Source organism: Globicephala melas, chromosome 16, assembly GCF_963455315.2.
Source record: "Globicephala melas chromosome 16, mGloMel1.2, whole genome shotgun sequence".
Lineage (NCBI taxonomy): Eukaryota > Metazoa > Chordata > Mammalia > Artiodactyla > Delphinidae > Globicephala > Globicephala melas.
The window spans coordinates 31,012,062-31,029,240 of record NC_083329.1 but is presented as its reverse complement, the minus strand read 5'-3'; the positions used below and the strand labels follow the sequence as shown (position 1 = coordinate 31,029,240).

General features: G+C 45.9%; 1 protein-coding gene across 5 annotated transcripts; it reads right to left on the bottom strand.

Annotated features, from left to right (window-relative positions):
* Nucleotides 1-583: 583 nt before the first annotated feature.
* On the bottom strand, nt 584-16,889 carry OPALIN (oligodendrocytic myelin paranodal and inner loop protein). Of its 5 annotated transcripts, XM_060285931.1 has the most exons (8): nt 16,562-16,888; nt 11,411-11,446; nt 9,892-10,071; nt 7,778-7,943; nt 6,975-7,010; nt 5,766-5,885; nt 3,776-3,832; nt 584-2,416 (listed from the first exon to the last, which is right to left on the bottom strand). In XM_060285931.1, the coding sequence occupies exons 4-8, from the start codon at nt 7,829-7,831 to the stop codon at nt 2,240-2,242; spliced, it is 444 nt and encodes a 147-aa protein (XP_060141914.1). In that variant the 5' UTR covers nt 7,832-7,943; nt 9,892-10,071; nt 11,411-11,446; nt 16,562-16,888; the 3' UTR covers nt 584-2,239. The 5 variants fall into 5 exon arrangements, with proteins under 5 accessions (XP_060141914.1, XP_060141915.1, XP_060141913.1 ...); XM_060285932.1 differs by lacking the exon at nt 9,892-10,071; XM_060285930.1 differs by lacking the exons at nt 7,778-7,943; nt 9,892-10,071 and having other exon boundaries at nt 11,384-11,446; nt 16,562-16,889.
* Between the last annotated feature and the right edge of the window lie 290 nt (nt 16,890-17,179).

Sequence of the window (17,179 nt, the reverse complement as noted above, 5' to 3'; positions counted from 1 at the left end):
CACGTCCTCTTGTTCTCCTGGCAAAATGCTGAATAAAGAAGGAGAGATTTTGACTCTGTGTGGCTTGAATGCTTTAAACAAACAAACAAAAAAAGCTTAATTGAGGTAGAATTGACTTTCAATAGATTATATGTTTAAAGTGTACAATTTGATAAGTGTTGATGTGTAATAACACCCACGAAGCTATCACAACAATCACGATAGAGAACATATCCTTACCCCCCAAAATTTCTTTGTGGCCCTTTGTAATCTCTCCCTCCCACCCTTCCTCACCCCACCATCCCCGGGCAACTGCGGATATGCTTTCTGCCCCAATTGATTAGTTTGCATTTTCTAGAATGTGACTGGCCCAAGGTCATCTCAACGCTAGCACCGACCCTAGGTTGGGGGGCTGGAGCTTCTGACTTCTGGTCTCAGCATTTTCCTCACAAGGTGGGCTGCCCTCTGTGAAGGACTGAACATCTCCATCACGGGCCCAGCCAAGAAAGTGTCAGCACCAGGAATATCCCTGGGATACCCTTGATTCCAGCCCCAGGGTCAATGTCATATACTTCAATATAGGCGAAGAAACACCATAGACGTGTTGAAGGTCCACAGGAATGACCATTTTGCTTTTCACTTTATTCTAAAATGGGTTCTTGTGCATCAGAGCAGAAAAAAAATGACAGAAATACTGAACCTAGCGAATTTAGTAGAAACCATTTAAAATAAAGATACTAAGTAATGGATTGCAAGTAGAATTAAAATAAATGATCCAAAATACAAGTCTCACTTTACAGACTACAAGGCTCATTCACTTGCCTTCTCCAGCCTCACAACACCCCTAAGGGCAGGAGGAAGAAAACGGCTGTCTCCATTTTGTACACAGAGAGCTAAGGCCCATGATATGCTCCAGAGCTCAGACCTTTGAGTGTCAAGGCTAAGGCCACAGTCATGTTCTCAGCAAATCCAAGGTCCTTCCCAACGTGTAAGAGAAGTATAAGCACCTGGATCCCTGGGCATGTCCGCTTAAAAATGGACAAATCTGCTTGTTAACGTGACTAGACTCAGTGGACTTGGTACAAAACTGAATTTCACAAAGAGCTTTGAAGAGCACGTGTCAGCGTGTGGCAGTGATTGGATGTGTATAACCTGTCCTTGGTTATGTGAAGAAGAGGAGGTGTGTTTCTGAGCAATCAGGCACCCCGTATGAGAAAGGAATGTTTCCACAGCATTTCAAGGAGGCCCATGGAGCTGGTGGGTGGACCCCAAGATGCCCTGGACCCAGGTTCTCCCACCAGGAGACCCGGCGTGCTCACAAGCCATGGACCTGCATAGGGGAACCAGGACTCCTGTAAGCCTCCTCACAGAAGCGATGGTGACACTGTCCATGGGCAGTGTCTGTCGTGCCTCAGCCGACAGTCACGTTGCCTCAGCCGACAGTCACGTTGCTGCTTGGCCCATCCCTTTGGTCCTGTGTTCATCCACTCAGAGTCCTCTTGATCTTTCTTCCTGCTAATGAGTTTTTCCCCATGATGGTCCAACGACTTGGGCCTTTCTCTCCACTCCCGCAAAATGGGTATAGCCCTCATCTCTAATAATCTTTTGAAACAACCCCTGCTTTCCCTTCTCCCTATTTACCCTCCGTGCGCACGCACCCACACACAGACACAGAGCCCATTACAGAACTGCCTTCCTTAGATACCCTCTGATCACAAGTGATGAATGATGCAGCAGTGGGCTGTCCCTGTGGTCAGGGAACATGTGGTTCCACATGGTTTCTACCCTGAGTTGTTCAGAAATAAGGAACTGCTTCTCTTCACACATCCCCTGTACGTTTCATTTATATCCCAACTTCCTCCATGCTAGCTTGGCCAACCTGCCCATGGAAGCCAGGTCTGACGGCTTTTTTGAGAAAATGGATATGAAAAAAGATGAGGGGGCAAGTCACCGAGAAATCAAACCCCCTTCCCCAAATCACAAAGAAAAGCAAATCCCCACCGGGGTCAAGAGCAGGACCCAAGGGCTCCTTTTGATGCACAATGACTTCACTGCTTATTAAACCACAAGGTCTGAGCGTTGGAAGGAACCTTACCAGATCTGTCCCTTAAAGAGTAAAGTCAACCCCAAAGTTTTCCGGATCTGCAAATGAAATTTGGATTGGTTAAGAAGCAGCGTGGCGTCTCTCCTCCCTCCGAGCACAAATCCCTGTGTGCTTAGCTCTGTTCCAGCTCCAGATCTGCTCCTTGGCTGTGCTGCATCACTCCATGCTCAGTCTGGGAATAAGCCACCACAACGCCCTCCTTCTCTGCACTTCAACAGCAGGACGGTAAGTGTCACGAATGGGCTCCTCACTTCCTGGAACAGTCTGCACGTATATGTGGGCTTCTTCTGCTCCCGTGATATTCTTCTCCTGTGTGGGTAACCTCCTAGGATTCTTGAGAAAACAAACAGGTTTAAAAAAAAATACATCAAAGACTTTTGCTTCTGGCCAAGTTGGAGTAACAGAAGCCAGATTTACCCTCCCACCTGAAACAACCAACCGTCAGACAAAATGTTTGGAACAGTTTTCAATACATTGGACACCATCAGTGTGATCATTGATATGGTTGGGTTTTAATCTACCATCTTCCTATTTGTTTTCTATTTGTTCTACCTGTCTGCTGGTACTTAACATTTTTTTCTGTCTTCTTCTGTATAGATTTTAGAAGCACCTTATTGAGTTCCATGAAAAATATTTGCTGAGGTTTATACTGGAATTACATTTATTATACAGATCACTTTGAAGTTGTTTGATATCTGTATACTATTGAGTCTTCTTATCCAGGAGCATTGAATACCAACTCCCATTATTTAGGTCTTACTTAATATCTTTTACTGAAGTTTTATTATTCTCCATAAAGGGATTACATGTTTTTGTTAGATTTATTCCTCATCATTCTGTGTGTTTTTATTACCACTACAAAATGGTATTTTTTAAAAATTACTTTTTCTAATTAATTGTTATTGAATTTTAGCAATGTGAATTACTTTTTAATAGTGATTTTATATCCAGTAAACTTGTTAAAATATCTTGCTAGTTCTATTAATTTAGCTGTAGATAATTTGGCTTTTCTATGTAGATAATCATATCATCTGTAAATAATGACATTTTTGTTTCTTCTTTTCCAGTCTTATACTTTCTGCTTCTTTTTCTTTTTTTTAAATCTTTATTGAGGTATAATTGACAAATAAAATTGTAAGATATTCAAAGAGAACAGTGTGATTATTTGACATACATATACATTGTGAAAGGATTCTCCTGCACTGAGTTAATTTCTACTTCTTTTTCTCATCCTGCTGTGTTGACTAGGACCTAAAGTATAATATCAAATAGAACTGGCAACAACGAGCATCCTTGTTTTGTTTCTGATCTGAAAAAGAATCATTAACATTTTACCTTTAGGTATGATATTTGCTGTAATTTTTTTTTTAAAGATGTCTTGTTTCAAGTTAAGGAAGTGCCTTTAAAATTTTTGGTTTGCTGGGAGTTCACATCACAAATGGCTGTATAATATTTTTGAATTCTCTTCCATGGAAATGGTCACATGATTTTTCTCTTTTACCAGTGAAATAAGTGATATTAAATTAATTTCCTAATATTAAATAAATCTTGAATTCCTGTCCAGCCAGTAAAAATATAATGAGAACCTCCTTTGTGCTTACCCTGCACTTCTCCTGTACACCAGAGGCTTTAAGACCCTTAGCTTGCTTGCCATGTGAATGATGTATAGTGATTATAACCAAGAGTTCTTACCTCAGCTATCCTGGGACTGTCATAGATTTCTGAAATTTCACAAGGCCTCTCACTTTCCTAAGTTGTTTTAAAAAATAAAACAAAATAGAGAAGAAGAAGAAATGAAAGGTTACAGCATTTGCCCATGACCATGATTAAAATCAGTGGTTCTTAAACCTGGCTGCACATTAGAATCACCAGAGAGCTTTAAAAATAAAACAAAATAAACAAACAGATAATAACTCCCCCCTCCCAGAAAAAACATAAACAAGAGATACCACTGTGAATTACTTCAAAAATAATCCAGGTTGACAGTGTGGAAAAGTGGGTGGAAGCGGAGATGAAACAAGATTGGCCGTTGTTAATAACTAGATTCATTATGCTATTCTCTCTACTTTAGTATCTGCTTAACGTGATCCATCATAAAATGTTGAGATATTTTTGGTACCAATGCCACAGCTCTAACATTCAGAGATTCTGATTTAATTGGTTTTGGTGGTTGGTATTTTCATAGCCTCCAAGATGATTTTAAAGTGCCCTGAAAGACTGAGGAACCATTACTTAAATAATACCACCAACAACCACAATATTTCTTAATATATTTAAAGTTTACAGCTTGTCAACACATCTTTATACCCATGATCTCATTCCATCCTTACACCTCCGCTTACCTCTTAAAATAAGTTGGGTAGGGACCTCCCTGGTGGCGCAGTGGTTAAGAATCCGCCTGCCAGTGCAGGGGACATGGGTTCGAGCCCTGGTCCAGGAAGATCCCACATGCCCGCGAAGCAACCAAGCCCGTGCACCAAAACTACTGAGCCTGCGCTCTAGAACCCGCGAGCCACAACTACTGAGCCTGCGCTCTAGAGCTTGTGAGCCACAACTACTGAGCCTGCATGCCACAACTACTGAAGCCTGCGTGCCTAGAGCCCGTGCTCCGCAACAAGAGAAGCCACCACAGTGAGAAGCCTGCGCACCACAGTGAAGAGTATCCCCTGCTCACCACAACTAGAGAAAGCCCGCGTGCCACAGTGAAGACCCAACGCAGCCAAAATTCAAAAAACATTTTTTTAATTAAATAAATAAGGTGGGTATATACTTTTTTCTTTTTGGCCGCACTGCACAGCTTGTGGGATCTTAGTTCCCCACAAGGGCAAGGAGGGATTGAACCCTGGCCCTTGGCCGCTGAGACCACGGAGTCCTTACCACTGGACCGCCAGGGAATTCCTGAGGCGGGTAGTTTTTATGACTCTTATTTTGGAGTTGAACTAACCAAGAAACAGAAAATGTTAAGTCACTTGTCCAGGATCATATAAATTGTACAGTGGCAGAGCCAGGGTTAGAACCTACGTTTTTTACTCCCCGTTAACGCCTACCACTGTGAGAACGATCAGGAATGTTCATAAATAAGGATGGAATTAGAGCCCAGAGTCTACACAACACAGTTGCATCACAACCATGGACCCTGGCTGGATGTGGGTCAGGGTGGCCCTTGAATTCTGAGCCTGGTCTCCAGAGCAATCTGGTATTTGCATGGGGTGGGGTCGGGAGATCCCTTGTGACTGATGTGTGTTCAGAAGTGGGAAAAAGACAAAGATAAACAGAGTCACATACTCCTGGACGTATCCCTACGATAGACGCCTCAGGGTCTGTTTGTCTCCCATCCTTCCTAAGATCACCTCCATCCTCTTTGTGAAGCTTGTGGCCTTGTTTCTCAAGGTTAGAGAACACACCTACTGTACCGACGTGTTTGCCGTAGCAGCAAACGTCCCTCTCCGCTGCTACTTTTTGCCATCCCAGATACCGTCCTCAAGTGACACAAGGGTTGTGTGACAAATCAGCTCTGCCTGGAGGATAATGTCATGAGTCTGAGACAGAAATTGAGGCACAGAAACATCCACCACCTTGTCCTCAGAAAACAGACATGGGTCCTGACACCCTCAGCCCAAAGCCAGTTCATCAAATACCGATTCTTGCCAACACGGCCAGACCCAAAGAAGCTGCTAATCACCTCGGTGGACTCACTGCTGCTTCTTCTTTGGTGAATCAGAGTACATAGTAAGGCCACCAGCAGGGCCGTGGCCACCAGGGACGGGATGCCAGCTGCTAACCCAAGAGAAGGTCCACAGTCCTGCAAAGAGAAAATAGTCAGGTTCTCCCAGAAAAAAAGGAAGAGTTTGATTGATTAAAAGTAAAACAAAACCCTACATGGACCCTAAGTATCGTACACAAAATCAAAAGGGTCATGAAATAACAGTGAAAAATTGTTTGCAACGTACATGACAAACGGCTCATTTTCATAGGAGTTAATGTACATAGTTTAAATCAATTGGAAAAGCGTGATAATTCAGTAGAAAATTGGACAAATATATGAACAGGCCATTCCTAGGAACAGAAATACAAATGTTGCATCAACACAGGAAGAGCTGAAATACAGTTCAAAGCAACAATTAGATACCATTCTTATCTATTAGTCTGGCAAAAAGTAAAAGGTTTTAGTGTATCCCACAGCATTTTGATATGAATTTTTTAATTTATTTACATTAAATGCATGAGCCAATTGATTTTCAGACTCCCATTTTGCTTTGATCTGAGTGGAAATAGCCATGCTTGTAGCCCCACAGGTTTTCAGATTTGCAGATTATTTGAAAATACCAAAGATAGGGTTCAGAATCTCTACACACATGCAATGTCGTATAATACTGGATTCTTCTTCATTTTTGGGGGGATGATTTTATTAAAGAATGACATGATACGTAAAAGTATATACATTATAAATATACAGCTTGATGACTTTTCACGTGATGAGCCCACCCATGTAACCAGCACCCAGATGAAGAAACAGAACATTACCAGCCCCCCAGAAGCCCCTTGGGCTCCGTTCCAGTCACTGCATGTGTAACCTCTATCCTGAAATCCATCACCATAGGTTAGTCTTGTCTGTTTTTCAACGTCATCTAGATGCACGTAGAAAGTATGTAGTCTCTTGTGTCTAGCTTCTTTTGTTCAACACTTTGGGAATCATCTGTGATTTTGCGTGTTCTCCTTCCCTTTTGAACTGAGTTGGTCATAAGAATAATAGTTGAGGAAGATTCTGTGCTTGGTGACAGTTCACATATCAAACTTTAATCCTCAAAACGAATGCATGAGATGGGTACAGCATTATCCCCATTTTCTAAGTGACCAGACTAAGGCTCCATAATTTAAGTGATATACTTACTGCTCCTTTCCCACTGGTAACAGCTGGGGAGGAAGTCTGGGTGGAAAAAGAATATACGTCTTAAGAAAACAAAATCACACGTCACACGTCACACAACACAGTCTGTCCAAGGCTAAGCTGTAATGCCTGAAGTATATACCTTTGCTAAACTTTTTATTAAAAACAACTGCCGAACAGAACCCTCTTTGATTGCTTCTCAGGTAAGAAGGAATAAAATTGGGTTACAAGGAGAGAGAAATCAGAACTTCAGGTGAGGTCTTCATTATTCACCCTGTGGATTTGCCATAACAGGTTTCAGAACTCAAAAAGTTTTTCACCTGTCCTAAGTCCCCACACCCTTCCCAGCACACTTTGGGCCTACTTGTCCCCGTTGCTAGAAGGGAAAAAAATTCAATACCAGTGGAAGCCAGGCTCTTTAAGGAGGCCTTACCTGTTTCCAAACTGCAATGAAACAAATGGCTTGGGCAGGTATCTGAAGTTGTGAATTATCCATGCTCCTGGGGTAATTCTACGCTGAATGAGTACAGTACATGTTCCCATGTCACATCTCCACTCAAGGAGGGGCACTGGATTTTACCCATTTATGAGATATATCAGATGAGAGTCTTATCTGGATCAATAAATCTCAGGGCACAGAGTTCCACATTAGCAACTGACCCACGTAAGCTACGCTAGGTGATGCCGTGTGGGGTTAAGAGCACGAGTCCTAGGCTCACACTAGCCGGAATGAAATGGCGATTTCTCCACTCACAAGCTAACGAGCCTCATTTCTTCATCTATACAATAGGGCTGTGAGTACCTACCTCTAGGATTGGTAAGAGGATCAAATGAGCGCCAGGAGTATAAGCTTTTGTCATTCCTTTAAACTTGGCAAAGCTCTGGCCAGACCTGTTATATATTGAATATTCTCATCAACCTCAGTGAGTACACTGGAATCCCAGGGGCTTGGACTTTTGACAGTTATTGTCTCTATTTTACAAAAAAAAAAAAAAAAAAAGATCCGGATCTCAGAGAAGTTATAGGTCTTCTCCCAGGTTTCACAGATAACCATAAATCTACCCCGAATGTGGATGTTTGCGTTCCAAGCCTAAGCCCCTTTCCCAGAGAGCTCCCATCAAAGGAGAGATTTGCTAACCAGGTACTGACACTTGGTACTTAAATGGCTACAGTTTTTAAAAATAGAACTACCGGGGCTTCCCTGGTGGTGCAGTGGTTGAGAGTCCGCCTGCTGATGCAGGGGACATGGGTTCGTGCCCCGGTGCGGGAAGATCCCACGTGCCGCGGAGCGGCTGCGCCCGTGAGCCATGGCCGCTGGGCCTGCGCCTCCGGAGCCTGTGTTCTGTGATGGGAGAGGCCGCGGCAGTGAGAGGCCCGCGTACCACAAAAAAAAAAAAAAAAAAGAACTACCATATGACCCAGCAATCCCACTGCTGGGCATATACCCTGAGAAAACCATAATTCAAAAAGAGTCATGCACCACAATGTTCATTGCAGCTCTATTTACAATAGCCAGGACATGGAAGCAACCTAAGTGTCCATCGACAGATGAATGGATAAAGAAGATGTGGCACATATATACAATGGAATACTACTCAGCCATAAAAAGAAACGAAATTGAACTATTTGTAGTGAGGTGGATGAACCAAGAGTCTGTCATACAGAGTGAAATAAGTCAGAAAGAGAAAAACAAATATCGTATGCTAACGCATATATATAGAATCTAAAAAAAAAATGGTTCTGAAGAACCTAGGGGCAGGACAGGAATAAAGATGCAGACACAGAGAATGGACTTGAGGACACGGGGAGGGGGAAGGGTAAGCTGGGACGAAGTGAGAGAGAGGCATGGACATATATACACTACCAAATGTAAAGAGATAGCTAGTGGGAAGCAGCCGTATAGCACAGGGAGATCAGCTCAGTGCTTTGTCACCACCTAGAGGGGTGGGATAGGGACGGTGGGAGGGAGGGAGACGCAAGAGGGAGGAGATATGGGGATATATGTATATGTATAACTGATTCACTTTGTGGTACAGCAGAAACTAACACACCATTGTAAAGGAATTATACTCTAATAAAGATGTTAAGAAATAAATAAATAGATAAATAAAATTTAAAAAAATAAATAGCTACGGTTTTACCGAAGCGCAATCTCACCCCACCCCCACCTTAAAGCTGCATTTACCTTAAGGGTTCTATTTCTCAGGGTGATGCCAAGAGTTGCATATCGTTTTGGGTAAAATGTTTTGTCTTCAGGTTACAGAAATTCACTTGGGCTGGCTTTGGCCCCCCAAAATAAGTTACCTCTAAGGATTCAGGGGTACCTCATGGAGCCCATGTGCAGTGGGAATCTGGCCTCTCTAGGGACTGAAGCTGGGGACCGGCAACTTGTCAGAACCAAAGCCATCCCTCCTGGGATCTCTCCATCACTCCTGGGTAGAATGGCCCTTCACCAGTACTTTTCCCTGCCTGTTTGCTTCCTTCTTTCTCTCTCCAGATGGATTTTTCTGCCCTCATGGACACCTGCTAATCGTACCAGCTAATGCTTATGGAGAACTTACTATGTGCCAGGCTGTTCAAGTACTTTTCCTGTATCAACTCATTTATTCTTCACCATAGCCAGTGAAGCAGGACTACAACGATCCCCATTTTACAGAAGAGAGGAGTGAGGCACAGAGAAGTCAAGTAACTTGTGCAAGGTCACACAGCCCTAAGTGGCAGATGCCGAGTGGTCTGGCTCCAGGGTCCAAGTTCTTAACTGTTGGACTACTCTGCCTTCCATGACCAAATGCAGCATCCCAACCCAGTTTTTATACTTGACAGTTCAGTATGGCCCAGTAGGGGCGGACTTGCATAGGTGGCCCTGTCCCCAGCTCCCTGCAGAGAAGCTCTCATGAGCTGAGTATCCACCTTTCCCTACCTTCCAGGGCTCTGGTGTTCCCAGTCATCCAGCTGCACCAAAACGGAAGGGTTCTGTGGTAGAAATATGACTGCCAGGTAGGGTGGCCAGCCGTCCTGGTTTTCCCCAGAAATTGCCTAGGTGGTAGCGCATTCAGTGCTAAAACCAGACAGTCCCAGGCAGGCTGGGGTGGCTGTTGTCCTACATAGGTTCAAAGGGAGGAGGGACAGTTCTCAGAGAAATGTGCTGTGAACCAAGGAGATGCTCCCAAAGTGATGACTAACAGTGTAAGGGCCTGCCTCTCAACCCATTCACCCTCACCGCCCCAAGCAACGGCTTCTTGCTTCTCTGAGTTACCTTCGTAGACTGGGCCAAGCCAGGATAAGACAGAACCCGGGGTCTCTATGGACCTGCTGGCTTCGAGCAGCCAGGGGGAAAGCGCCAGCAGTGGCCATATTAAAAGGTTTTGACAGGTAAGGAGAGGGATAGGGGAATTTGTCTGCAGACAACAGGCAGAGGCAGAAGCAGGGAGCAGAGTAAGTCAGGGAGGGTCTGAAGGTAGGGCTGCCCCGGGAGGGTAGAGCAGGTGCCAGGGAGTCACGGACAGATGTCAGGGCCGCCAGTGGCAGCAGAAGGCCGGCAGTGAGTCTCGAGGTTCTACCTTTCTGCTGCTCTCCAGAATGACGCCCCCACGGTACAGTAAACACGAGCACGGGCTTAAGCGTCCTCTTTCCTGATGATTCAGTTTATTCTCTTTGAATAACCATATGACTTTTCAGAAAACTTTGGCACAGCCAAAACCACTGAAAAACTGGGCCAGGAAAACACCTGACTCCATCACAGCAGCACTTCCGCTCAGAAAACAGAGATAACCTGGCGTGTTAGCTCTACACAGCACGAGAACAGAAGACGGAGGACCAATTCTGGATTGAAACGGTCCACCATCATCAACTGCAAATCTCCATGTGGACTTGCAACTAAATGTCACAGAGCCATAAAACATTCATCCTTCTTGACCCAATAATTCCCCTTCTAGGCTACATTCTAAGGGAATCAGCTTACGTGCTGACAAGGATTTATCTATACCTACGTTTATCACAAAATCATTCCTAAGAGTGATTAATCACTTAAAGAAAGAATTCACTTGAAGAAATATCATGTGACCACCCTCAGTACGGTTAAAAAGGTGGACGGAAGACATTTATCATATAAAATTATGGGTAGAGTAAGAAGCCCATGGTACAAATGCAACAAAAGCCAAAATTTATGTCGAGTCGGACAGGACTGGAATTAGTGTCCCCAGTGTTTTCTGCTGATGGCAAGTTAGCTGTTTTGGTTTTTTGCTATTTTCCTTTTCAAAATGTGTATTTATAATTTTTATAATCGAAAACATTTCTCTCAGCACCCCCAGCTCTTCGTAATGCCTTTGGAACCCGTGTAACTTGTTGCTTCACGTGAGCTTTGGCATCCTGGAGGCCCAGTGTCAACTCTGCATTGATCTCTGCTGACCTGCCTGGTGAACGGGGACCGCTGTACTCACTGTGTTGGCCGGCAGTGTGAAGTTCAGTGAAAAACTCTGGAAGAGAGAAGGAAACATTAAAGCTCCCAGGAATGGTCAGCCAGGCTCCTCACCCCGCCACCAAATGTCACTGGCCCTGGCGGATTCCGACCACGGGCTCAGTCAGTCCCAGCCTCCCCTCCCAGTCTTGGCCCCAAAAGACGGCAGGGGAGCAGCGGAGCCTGAGGTCATGAGTTCCTCCCTCAGCATCAAGGCAGTCTTGGCCTCTCTCCTTTTCCAGGTCCTCAACCAGGGCCAGATTAAGGGACCAGCCAGTGAAGCTATTGCCTGAGCAGTCCTGACCCAAAAGGGCAGCAGAAACATCACTAGAAATTCAGCAGAGTGCTAAAAATTGCTTTCCCCCGGAACTCCCTTCAGGGAGGAAACTGTAAAGTGATGGCGCTTTCTTCTTGGGGTGGGAAGTAAGACCCCCCAGGGGCTCCAACAAGAACACCTGCTCCGGGCTTCCCTGGTGGCGCAGTGGCTGAGAGTCCGCCTGCCGATGCAGGGGACGCGGGTTCGTGCCCCGGTCCGGGAGGATCCCACATGCCGCGGAGCGGCTGGGCCCGTGAGCCATGGCCGCTGAGCCTGCGCGTCCGGAGCCTGTGCTCCGCAACGGAAGAGGCCACAACAGTGAGAGGCCCGCGTACCGCAAAAAAAAAAAAACCAAAAAAACCCTGCTCCTTCAACCCCCTCCCAGGAGGAGAAGCTGAGGAAGACAAGCTTCTGTTTTTGCAGAGTCTGAGGCAGGGGTTCCAGGCTGGAGCTGAGCTGGTCAGAACGACAGAGGAGATGCTAACCCTCTGTGCCATCCCCTCACTCAGCAACCAGCCTTACCTCTCCCCCCAAATATGGCATCAGTATTTAAAGACTGTCGGCTCAATGGGGCACCAACATGTTAGCCTGCCCACGTGCCCACCTACCCGGGTCAGACCCTGCCCAGGGCCTCCAGTGGCTCCTTCCTCTTCCCTGTCCCCATGTCCTGTCACTCCAGTTTGGGCTCTTTGATGCCAGTTTTTCCAGGCTGCTCTTTACCCAGTCCCTTCTCTGCCTGGATGTGAAAAATGGGTGGATTTTGCTCCAACTCAGCTGGCGACGCTCTCTGCCCCTTGTTCAGGGAGCTGAAGTCATGTGTCTACTTTCCGGACCCCTGCCACGCCCCCCGCTCGTGTCCACCAGCCCTGATTCCTGCCTCCTGGCTGGGCTCTCATTCAGCCCCAGCCTCCCTGGTTCCCCACAGCTTGGCTTAAACTCCAGCTCCTGATCTTCCTGAAGCCTCCCAAAACCTGGTTCTGTCGTTCTAGAAGCAACGTGTTTGCTAAGTTTTAAAATTAAATGGTAGCCAACAATGGGAAGATTGGGAAGGATTAGAGAATCCAAGAGAATCCTAACATTTCAGACCTGAGGTGCCTTCAGGATCATCTACCTCAGAACTCTCATTTTTTTTAATACATCTTTATCAGAGTATAACTGCTTTACAACGTTGTGTTAGTTGCTGCTGTACAACAAAGTGAATCAGCTATACGTATCCATATATCCCCATATCCCCTGCCTCTTGCGTCTCCCTCCCACCTTCCCTATCCCATCCCTCTAGGTGGTCACAAAGCACAGAGTTGATCTCCATGGGCTATGCAGCAGCTTCCCACTAGCTGTCTATTTTACATTTGGTAGTGTAATATGTCAATGCTACTCACTCACTACATCCCAGCCTCCCCTCCCCCCTCGTGTCCTCAAGTCCGTTCTCTACATCTGCATCTTTATTCCTGCCCTGCCACTAGGTTCATCAGTACCATTTTTCTAGATTCCATATATATGCGTTAGCGTACGGTATTTTTCTCTTTTTGACTTACTTCACTCTGTATGACAGTCTCTACGTCCATCCACCTCACTACAAATAATTCAATTTCATTCCTTTTTATGGCTGAGTAATATTCCATTGTATATATGTGTCACAACTTCTTTATCCATTCATCTGTCGGTGGACATTTAGGTTGGTTCCATGTCCTGGCTATTGTAAATAGAGCTGCAGTGAACATTGTGGTACATGTCTCTTTTGGAATTATGGTCTTCTCAGGGTATATGCCCAGTAGTGGGATTGGTGGGTCATATGGCAGTTCTATTTTTAGTTTTTTAAGGAATCTCCATACTGCTTTCCATAGTGGTTGTATCAATTTACATTCCCACCAACAGTGCAAGAGGGCAGAACTCCTACTTTACAGAAGAGGAAGCTGAGGCCCAGGGACTCCTCTGAAATTACCTCACGGATAAGTGAGAACAGGTGGAGCTTATCTCTTAAAACAGGCCAAGTGGGATTGGTCCATGTGACTCAAATCCAACCTGGAAGATGGTTCTAGAGGCAATAGAGGCAATAGTCCCAATATATGCAAAATTGATGAGACACCTGTTTTAGCCAGCTTTCTGGAAGGTTGGAATTCAGAGAGGTTAATGAATGAGAAATTCCTTTGCGAACTAAAAATGTTCCAAGCACCTACAAAGTATAGTTCCCCCTACCCCCTGCCTCAGAGATTATGTCTTTCAATTAGGATGTCCCTAGCCAGCCGGCACACTTCAGTGGCGACTCTTCACTTCTCTGTCTCTTAGCAACAGGGGGCCCTCACTTTATAGAGAAGAAAATCGGTGAAGAATTTGAACAAGTTGCCCAAATTCACACGACTGGGTCTTTTGGTGACAGCCTCTTTCTGCTACATTACAGGCTTCCTCAGGACTTCTAGAGTTTCTGCAGAATAATTGGAGCCCCCAATTATTCTGCACCTCCTCTTCCAGGACAGTATTAGGACAAGAGAGACATCTGGGCCACCTCAGGTCAGGGTCTTCCTGCTCAAGGGACCTAACCACTACCTTTCATGGTAATGCCAACTGAGCCTGCAGAGGACACTGGATGTCTCTGCCTCAAACGCAGCTGCCCAGAGCCTTATCTCATCAGTGAGCACCGGGTACTGATGTCAGCAGGCCCAGGACAAAGCTTCCTTTGGGGGGACAGCAGAAGGGAGGAGCAGCAACAAGTGGGCCATTACACGTGCTGTTTATCAACATTTGGATGACGAAGGTTTTGGCTAATTTCAGAAAGACATTTATATTTTGTAGAAGCACACTACAGCGCTCTCATGGAAAGAAAAACATCACGTAAATGTGGGTGGAGAAGAATCTCACGCAGTGTCCTTTAGAGAGGCAGCTGGGTGGGGCAAGGCAACCCTGGGCTTGGAGCCCCCTCATCTAGATTTGAGTCCAGACTCAGCCACTTAGTAGCTGTGTGGCCTGGGGAAAGTGAATCAAACTCTCTGGTCTCCATTTTCTCACAACAAATCTATTCTACCAGGCACTGTTTTTCCATCCTCAAAACAGGGATCTATTAACTAAGCCCAAAGGAAATAATGTCTGTGGCAGCTCTTCTGAAACTGTAAAATACTCCAGGTGGAAGATCACATGGTGTCATATTCTTCATGGCCTAGTCAGCACAGAGCGAGGCACAGAGAAGCCCCTGGGAAGATCTTGCTGGATGGAATTGTCTACATGGATTAGCAATATTCAAAGTACTGGGATTTGGTACAAGGCACTCATTGCTAGTCTAAGCACTAGGTGGTATCTACACAATGGTTCTGAAGGTACATCAGGATCTCAGTGGCTGAGTGTCACTCATTATGAGTCTGCTGTTTGTGATGGGAAGGGGGGGGATGGGATAACCACCACTCACTGTTATGAGTGAGTGGTCACACGCTGCACTCATAACCTCCCCACAAGGGGGGCACTCTCATCTCTACATCATGGGTGAGGTGACCGAGGTCCCCAACTGGTAAGTGGGAGAGACTAGACCACAGATCTTCCCAACTCCAAAGCCTGAATTCAACTCCTTTTTGTTCTTTTTTAAAGTTTTAACTTCTTGTTAAAAGACTTTCAAGAGGGCTTCCCTGGTGGTGCAGTGATTAAGAATCTGCCTGCCAATGCAGGGGACACGGGTTCGAGCCCTGGTCCGGGAAGAGCCCACATGCCGCGGAGCAACAAAGCCCGTGCGCCACAACTACTGAGCCCGCGCCCTAGAGCCCGCGAGCCACAACTACTGAGCTGGCGTGCCTAGAGCCCATGCTCTGCAACAAGAGAAGCCACCACAATGAGAAGCCCATGCACCGCAAGGAAGAGTAGTCCCCACTCACCACAACTAGAGAAAGCCTGCGTGCAACAACGAAGACCCAATGCAACCAAAAATAAATAAATAAAATAAAATAAATTTATTGGGGAAAAAAAAAAAAGATTTTCAAGAAACAAGAATGCAGAGGGCGTCTTCTTTAGAGGACAGCCTTCTTCCTAACCTTCTGAACCCTCCCTGAACCGCCCTTTCCCCAGGAACTGGGTCCTGACTGTTGAATTCTGACCCCTAAGTCTCTAGTCTGGCTACTCCCCCAGCCCCTAGTAGATAGAAATGCGGGTTCTGGATCAGAAGAGCTCTTCCAATATGGTGCCAGCAGGCAGGGCCCCTCCCCACCCCCTGAGGCCCAGAGGTGGGAGAGGTCAGCCCTCTAACCTGGGCCTGCAGCCCTTCAGTCCTCCTGTCACTCACCCCTCCCATCCTACATCTGTTCACGTGTGCATGCTTCTAACAGACTTTACTCCTAGATGTCAACTCCTCTTAATAGTCTCTTTAAAAAGGAATCACAGAAGCCTCTTCTAACTTACCAAGCTTCATTCGACTGAGTCATAAGCAAACGTGTATCAAGTCAATAAGGAAGGTGGAAGGTTTCCGATGCAACTTACGACTCTCCCTGTTGCTGATCACGCAGCAGAAGGCAGACCGAACAAACAAGGATAAAGGCATGGGTCGGACCCATTGCTTCAACTGGGAACTGAAATTAGCCGAAACATTTACTTTGCACCCTTGTATGTGGGGTTTTAAAAACAAAACCTTAATATTAAAATATAAGATGGAATCATCAAATACTAGATAGAATGTTTTTAAATGATTGTACATTGGAAAAGAATTAAAAGCCAAGCTCCTTAACTTCTTGCCCCAAGGGTACATTTATATTTGAATTAGGAGATGTGAAATCTAAACGTCTGGGCATTGTTTTCTATAGAGAGAAATGAAGGTTAGGCAGAGGAAAGACGCTAACTAGCACTCACCATTTCCGACAGCCTCCCGAGAGCTTTCTCCAAACACTGCCCTCAGCAAACTCCTTTCTTGCTGGTGTTATTGGCTTGTGTCTTGCATTTGTAGGAACATCCAGCTGGGAGAGCAAGGGTGACAGGAGAAGAGGCGGCTCCCACAGAGCTCTGGCCAAGCCGTTTATGGTCAGGGGAGGAGCCCAGTCCTTGGCCCGCCCCTTGGGGAAGCTGGTCTTCTGCTTCAGGGCCACTGTGTAAGGGCCAGGTCATCTACTTTCGTCGTCTTCATTTTCTGTCCTTTTTACTTTTCAAGCCCCTTCCTTGGTTACACCTCCATCTCAGCAAAGAGCCCAGAGCTGGCCTGAGAGCCTGGCGACTCCTGCACCAACATCTCTTTAGAAACAATGGGTTACACAGGCTGAGGGAGGCGGGCCACTCCACCTCCAGCTGCCAGGCCGTGGCGTGATCCCCGTCCCAGCAATGATGGAGTCAACACATCACCAGCATCGATGTAGGGGCCTGGGAGATGGGGGCTGCAGCCCGCTCTGTGTCGGAGGCTGTAGCTGCCTCAGTGAGCACACGCCTCAGGCAATGAGATGCGTGGCGGTGAGTTAGCTTCACTCCCTTTCTGTTCTC